Raw genomic sequence first — 7145 nt, 5'->3', positions numbered from 1 at the left:
TCCTGCAAACACACAACACTGCATTCTCCAGATAGGCAGTCCAGAGGGGCAAATAAAGAGGCACCCACACCTGTCTGTCGAGCTCTGTTTGTCTTTAGTTTAGAAGAGGAAAAGGAAGTAGTTTAAAAAGAAAGCGACACTCACCTTCAAACAAATTGGCCACAAAAATTGCTTAAAGTCACTCCTTCACCTTTCAAAATAGAATATATCTCAAGATGGTGCGCAAATTTAAATGCATTCATTTAAAAAAAAAAAGGTGTTTGGCCTGATTCTTGACGGTCTCTTGTAAATGTTTGTGTTGCTCAAGGAGATAAAAAAAGATGTAGTTTACTCTTCAGATTTCCTCCGAATCATTGAATTCCCAACCCACCCATTGCTCAAACATATGTCAGTGCAGGGGGGGCGAAGTTTAAAAAAAAGTGATGATAGATTGAGGACACGAAAGACAGAAGAGAGCAAATGTGCTGTGCTAAATCTACAACCTTCAGTCAGCCTCACATTGACTGACTCGGAGAGTTACCTCAGCTTGTGCTCCAATCAATGTTAGCCCTGAGAGCATTGAATAGAAAATCATTCAAATTGTATTATGTTAGGATATATGAGCCGTTTCAAAATATTAATTCAGCATTATTTGAGGTGTCTGTTAAGGACAGCAGTTACAGCTAGCAGTGCGTTGACTCGACTGAGTGATTGCACACCTCTATTACATGTGATGTATGAATGTGTGAGCGAGGGACCTATTTTTCATTACCAGGACTTTGTCCCTAGAGGCAGTTGTTAAAGAAGAATCCATGAATTACCCCTCTGGAACAACTGGCCCTTGTCATAAGCCGAGAGGAGAGGGAAAGTGAAGGGGGAAAAAGGGAAGCACAGCACTATTGATAGTGGTGGGATTGAGAGACTGGAAGGACGCCAGAAGAATGTGTCTGCCTTTGCTTGTGATCCGGCAACGCGGCCGCCTCTCCCTCTGTCCAGTTAATTGGAATACAAAGCAGAGCAGGGTCGATGAGAGAGCGGCGGTGAGGAGGAAGAGGAGGAGGAAGGTGGTGGTGTGAGGGGAGGGTGGTAAGCTGCTGTCTGTCTACAGCAACACTCAACCTTCACTGCTCGCTGGGAATTGACTGTGGAACCAGCAAGCGAGACCGACACACTGTCACTGGTAAAATGAACTGTCACCTTGCATTTCTCAGCCTCCTGGCAGCATCGAATTGGCCGCTTTGAACCATGTGACGTGACACTGATTGAGTTCTGGTTTCCCCCCTCCTGGGCTTTAAGGAAAAGAGCTGGTTTAATTTCAAGTGTACAAGCTTTCCATGCAAAGTATCAGGCAGCGCTTCGTACCTGCGTCTTTACACCAAAGCTTTCTCTTCTTCCTCACCACCCCTCATTATTTCATCGTGCTGCCTCGTTACGCTGCCTCTCAGCTAGTCTTGTTTTTCTTACGGCATATAGTCATGGCGGTCTGACAGGCACACAGAGGAGGAAAACTATTAGGGGTAGCCATTTGGATCCTGGAGGCAATCCCGGGGAGTATTAAGACGTTAACCCTGGCCAAGTCACTTGTCTCTCTCAGTTACCATGCTGATGGAGTGGGGAAAGGATGCAGTCGCAGTGGGACCCGGGAGACGGGAGCTTCAGGTCGGCCAGCGCCTCCAGATCCAATCGAGCCTGACTCGGATGGGGGATGGTTGTCAAGAATGTCTCAGGCTTGGCTATAAAGAGCCTCAGTGCCAAAACAAAGAGCGTGCCACTCATACCCAGGCAGCCCCTCTCCACAAACCTCCAAAAACTGTGAAAGAAATCATGAAAATAAAAAGAATTAGGGGTACGGCAGTACACTGGTACCAACCCATATCTACTCAGATTATAAGACTTTCAAATGTAATTGTTTATCATAGTTTTGTTTCCCTCCTACAACAATGAGGGTATAAACACTAACATAATTTTTTTTAAAGGGAAAAAAACTACTGAATTTCACAGACCAAACACCTCAAATGAATTTTGATAACAATAAAAAAAAATGCATATGCAAGTTTGGTTTTAATTTCTTTAAACACCTTTTTAAGAAGTGTTTAAAAGTCTGTTTTTCTCATCATTGCTAATTTTAAAAATATGCCTGTTACATTTAAACCCAGTTATGTCTGCACACGGAGTGATGTCATCAAAGCATTTCACCTCAGCGTCCAAGAGTCGTGCTTCATATTAGGGGTGAAACACTGTGTTAATAATGCACATATAACACTGCTAATAACTGTGTAATTATTATTTTTATCTGCTCTTTCTACAGTTATAGTTCCACCTCCGTAATGCTTTCATTCTTAATTGTTTGCCAGAAAATACAAAACGCAACAAATCTGTCTTATTGCATTGATGCTAAAGATACTGTGACAACACCATTAACTGATACAATCATGAAGTGAAACTTACATATGCAAACAATCTATTAAGCTGTAGATTTTTTTTGTGAATCGGTAAATTAATAAGTTTCAAGGATGGATGAGCTTAAGAGAGAAACTGCCCCCAAACAGTCCTCATAAACTAAGGAGGAGGAGAGACCCCTCTCAGAGCCGATGGGAAACCAAAGAGACGTTTTATATGGAGAAAAATGCTTTTTCTAATTTCACATATCCCACAGAGATAACATCAAATGTCTTATTTTGTGCAGCCAGCAGCACAAAAGCCGAACAAATTCATTGTAGTGCCAGACTGACAGAGAAAGTTAAGAAATGTTAAAACTGAAGATGTTTATATTTATTTCAAATAATAAATAAAAGAAGATTCAGTGCACAGAGCTGTTTCCCCTTAAGTTTCTGATTCCATACACCTATTTTTAGTTCTTCATTTCTTTGGTTAGACATTAATTTATGGTCTCGATCTTAATAAAGGTCAATAGCATTTAAAAAAAAAAAAACAGGACAAAGATGGAAAATGAGTCCTTGTTTGAACTGTAATTTGTTAGGTTTGATAAATATTCTAAGAAGTTTTCAAGAAACTGAACAGAACCAAATTTCTTTCATCCATTTATTTTGATGTCTGTGTCTTACAGTACAAGATAAAATGGTGTTATCCCTCAAAGCTGTGTTTGATATCTTCCCTCTGTGGTATCTTTTGGATGACCAACCCCCGGTTATGCCATGAATACTGTATCTAGTTTTCCTTTGAAGCCCGGGGACCCTGCAGAGTGACATGCGACAGAGGAACTGGTAGAAAACCAAGGAAGTGAGCCTGGCAATAGACTTGTAAAAGAGCCTGCAACAACTGCAAGCAGCATGGGGTACAAACAGCACTGGGTTGACCTCAAGCAAAGTGCAGGGAGGGGGGCGGACGTGCCGGCTAAAGACATCTGAGGAAAGAAAAGGAGGCTGTTTTTGCTGGAGCTATTAATAGTTTCGACTATATTTGCGCCTGTAACAGTTTCTTCTTTGTGTTCCTTTTGTGTTCATTAACCATTCTGTGCTCCTCTCCTCTCGCTGTCCTACATTCCCCGGGCGAAGGCGAAGAGGGCTGAACTGATCCGAAGGTGAAAAACATCCTCCTCCTCCTCCTTTCTCCTCTCCCCCAGCTGAACATCTGTCTCCGTGGTGTTGGCTGCAGCACCGACTCTGACACCTCCAGATGGAGAGCCCGCTGGGAGCGCTGAGGTATTACCTACAGAGATGGCAGAGATCGCACCTCTGGAATGAAGTCCCACACTTGTTTTCCACACCGTCCCCCTTTTTTGTTGTTGAATCTGTCACTATTCACCTTATAGATTATCGCCTTCCCAGTCCTTGGCCTTGCGACTCATCTGAAGAGCAGGCTGTTGGTTTGTAAAGAAATGCATGTCACCAAACCTCTCTGCTCCTTTTCTAATTTACAGTAATGGGCCGTATGGTATTTCAACTGTAACTTCTATTCGTAGGACTGTATCAATTTTTAATATAGTTGTCAGAGGACTGCATACTCATGCAGATATATTTCAAATGATTTCCATTTCCTTAAAACTTGTTTTTGAGCAGCCTCGGAGAGATTAAAGTTTGCACAATCTGGAGCACAACCTAAATGACCTACAACCTTATTAGTCTCAATATTAAAAGCAATACCTGCAAAGATCTGAGAGACTTAGAGCGCACTTCTCTGAGCCTCTCTGGTGTCTTGACAGATTGACTCTGCATTCATTTGTGCCTGAACTCTGTGTGAACCTCAGCTTTGGGGAAAGGGGCAGCAACAGGCCAGTGCTGTTGGGGCAGAAACTGTGTGCAAACCTAACACCCAGTGCAAATATTGAAACTGCTGCCCCTTCAACATCACAAGAAAGTAGGCGGTCAGGTCCGGCGAGCCTTTGGCTCAAGGTGAAACCAAAGTAAGCGCTGAGAGGTTAATTGATTTCATCATTTTAAAAGAAAGATTGTTAAATTTTATAAGATACAAATGGACTTCAGTGACAACCTGTGACAACCTGTGTCCCGGCAGAATTTGGGTAACAAATCGAGCCTGAGACCTGCCTCCCTGGAGTTTGTTGTCATGTTTAGAGCCCCTGGAGGTATTTCGAGGTGAAAAGGTCACTGAGAACCACCCCATGTGTTGTGAAAGATTCCTCTTGTCACATTATGCAAGGGGACTAATAATAGAGGTAAACATACAGGGGGGGGAATAAGTTTTTAAAACCACACATAACTTTATTTTACACAGTGAAACAGAACAAATTCTTTATCAGAATTTAAAGTTTGATTGGACTGAATCAGAATTATCTAGATACTCTTTTTTTGTTTTTATTTTATTGCACACTCACACACGCAACAAATACAACTCTTATTGCCTTTTATAGACTTTATTAAGCTAAATTGTTTCAACAACTGTTGGAAAATACCCTGTAAATAAATAGTGCAAACGGTAACACTGAGTACATCAGTGCGCCAACAAACAAAGAAAAAACAGCATGGAGGTGTGTAATAGAAAGATTAAATGACTACAAGCAGACACTGCCTACCCTGTATAGTTCACAAGTCTACAAGCAATTTTCAGTTTTTTTCTGGAATGGTGCAACTTTGGGGAAAATGTGAAAAACTCTGCTCGGGCCTCCAGTTATATTTTTAGTCACGGTTTAGTTTTTCCTCTTTTGTCTTTGGGGAGGCTTCAGAGGTGGAAAGTTTCTCCGTTGGTGCCGGGGTGTTGACTAAAACACAGCCCAGTTTCTCCCGTTTCTTCTGCTTCATCCTCCGGTTCTGAAACCAGATTTTCACCTGCGTCTCATTGAGCTCCAGGCTGGCCGCCACCTCCACCCGCCTTGCCCGCGATAGGTATTTGTTGAAGTGGAATTCCTTCTCCAGCTCGGTCAGCTGCTTGGTGGTGAAGTTAGTGCGGATCACGTTGTGCTGGCCGGGAACACCGAACTCCGACACGACTGCTGTGGAGAGAAATGGATGAATGGGATGATAGAGGAAAATGAAAGTCATGGGGCTAAAGAGTGGGCTTTAATGACGATGAAAATGTCAGCGTGAACAGAAGAAATGCGTGAAATATTAGCTGCCAAATCATTTGAGGACAATCTAAAACAATTTGGTCTAATTATATCAGCTGGATGGGGGTTTTACGCACGGGGAACAGATCCCGTTTGGTTTCTAAACTGCATTTCTTAGCTCTGATTTCCTCATAACAGACCTGTTTTGGGAGGATTCCTCTTCACTTTCATCCAGTCGAAAGTTTTCGAAGTTTCCTCTACATGCTCCAAATCCCTTTCCTTACATGGAGGCGGTAACCTTGCGTAAACACTTTCTGAATATTCTTGCTGCCTCTGATCCCCGCTGCCAAAATGCAGATACTGGCCTCCCGGTGCAACCCCAGGCCCACAACTGTCCCCGGTATAGGGAGCCATGTTTGTGGCGAGGGGTGAGACTTGTGCATGGATAAAGCTCCGGTCCTGCTCGGGGGCGAGGCCGTACTGGTGATGTCCGTACTCCAGAGGTGAGCCATACACGGAGTTGCCCGGTCCCGCGAACGGCATGTCCAAGCCTACGTGGTTCTGGTGGTGCAGAGGGAGGCTCGGAGTCTGGTGGGGCGCCGAAGTTGCGACCATTACACGTCCGTCCGGTGCGTAACTATCACTTGTTGCGCAAGAGTTGGAGGATGTATATCCATGGTTTAAGTTGTGGTATCCGGCCTTTGCGCTGAAAATATTTGCTCCCCGGTTGCACACGGGGTAATCTAAGTATGAGTTCATCCTGAACCTGGGCCTGCCGTTTGTTCAGAACTGATCAAGACCGTGCAGTCATTAATCGGTGCTCCCTTTGCCCTAACCTTCTAGGTAGTATGTCAAAGCTGTAAAACTGCCTTCCACCCTCATATCACCTTCCTGACACACCATGTGACCCGCCAAACGCCAATGGCAAGGGACCTACAGCACTCTGTCAAGTCTGCAGACTCGTCCATCAAACGGCCTCGCATTTACATGACAAATGCTTCAATCAAACTCGCTCATCCATCTGATAGGAACGCAAACAGGAGGACACATTTTCAGGCCACAGTGTTACAGGAAGAAAAAATGATAAATGAATATGAGAAAAAAATGATAATAAAAATGATAATAACAAAAAAGTTACTTTTTTCGAGTTATTTTACTCTTGAACAAATAATATAAAATAACCTTTTCTATTAATTTATGGCCTGCAGCTGTTTAATTGTGATATCATTTGTTTTTCATGCACTTTGTTTAATTCTCTGTTCTAAATGACATGAATGAAGCTCATTTCTATACTGAAAATACACTTTTTGTAGCTGCTTAAATAACTGGCTTATTATTAAAACACGTTCGGACTGAGTGAACCCTGCAGACAGACACCGAATCAGGCAAGGGGGGAAAGGCATTGCAGTGACTCCAGTGATCCATCATGGCTCCTTTTAAAAGATTGACAGCTTGTTTGGCCCATTTCCCCCATAAAAGAACAAAGACACGTTTAAGAACCATATACAGTCTTTTTTTTCTCCACGGCGTCTTTCTTTTTCTGCTTAAAAGTTGTTCACACTTACAGGGTAAAATCCTCCAAAGCCTACAAGCTCCACTCTCCTCTTATAAGAGTTAATGTAAGGTTATAAACCTCAGGCGCTAACTAAGCTCTAATTAAAAGAGAGAAATTTGCGCTTGGCTCTTTTATTTTGGAGATCAAATC

At 42.9% G+C, this 7145-nt stretch overlaps 1 protein-coding gene across 1 annotated transcript; it reads right to left on the bottom strand.

Moving 5' to 3' along the window:
- Positions 1–4720: 4720 nt before the first annotated feature.
- Positions 4721–7109, bottom strand: hoxb1b (homeobox B1b). The gene is made up of 2 exons (XM_005725794.1): positions 5641–7109; positions 4721–5386 (listed from the first exon to the last, which is right to left on the bottom strand). The coding sequence occupies exons 1-2, from the start codon at positions 6197–6199 to the stop codon at positions 5073–5075; spliced, it is 873 nt and encodes a 290-aa protein (XP_005725851.1). The 5' UTR covers positions 6200–7109; the 3' UTR covers positions 4721–5072.
- Positions 7110–7145: the final 36 nt, after the last annotated feature.

The sequence above is a fragment of the Pundamilia nyererei genome, unplaced genomic scaffold, assembly GCF_000239375.1.
Source record: "Pundamilia nyererei isolate P.nyererei 1_Seehausen unplaced genomic scaffold, PunNye1.0 scaffold00017, whole genome shotgun sequence".
In the NCBI taxonomy this organism is placed as follows: domain Eukaryota; kingdom Metazoa; phylum Chordata; class Actinopteri; order Cichliformes; family Cichlidae; genus Pundamilia; species Pundamilia nyererei.
This window is presented reverse-complemented; position numbering and strand designations above follow the sequence as displayed.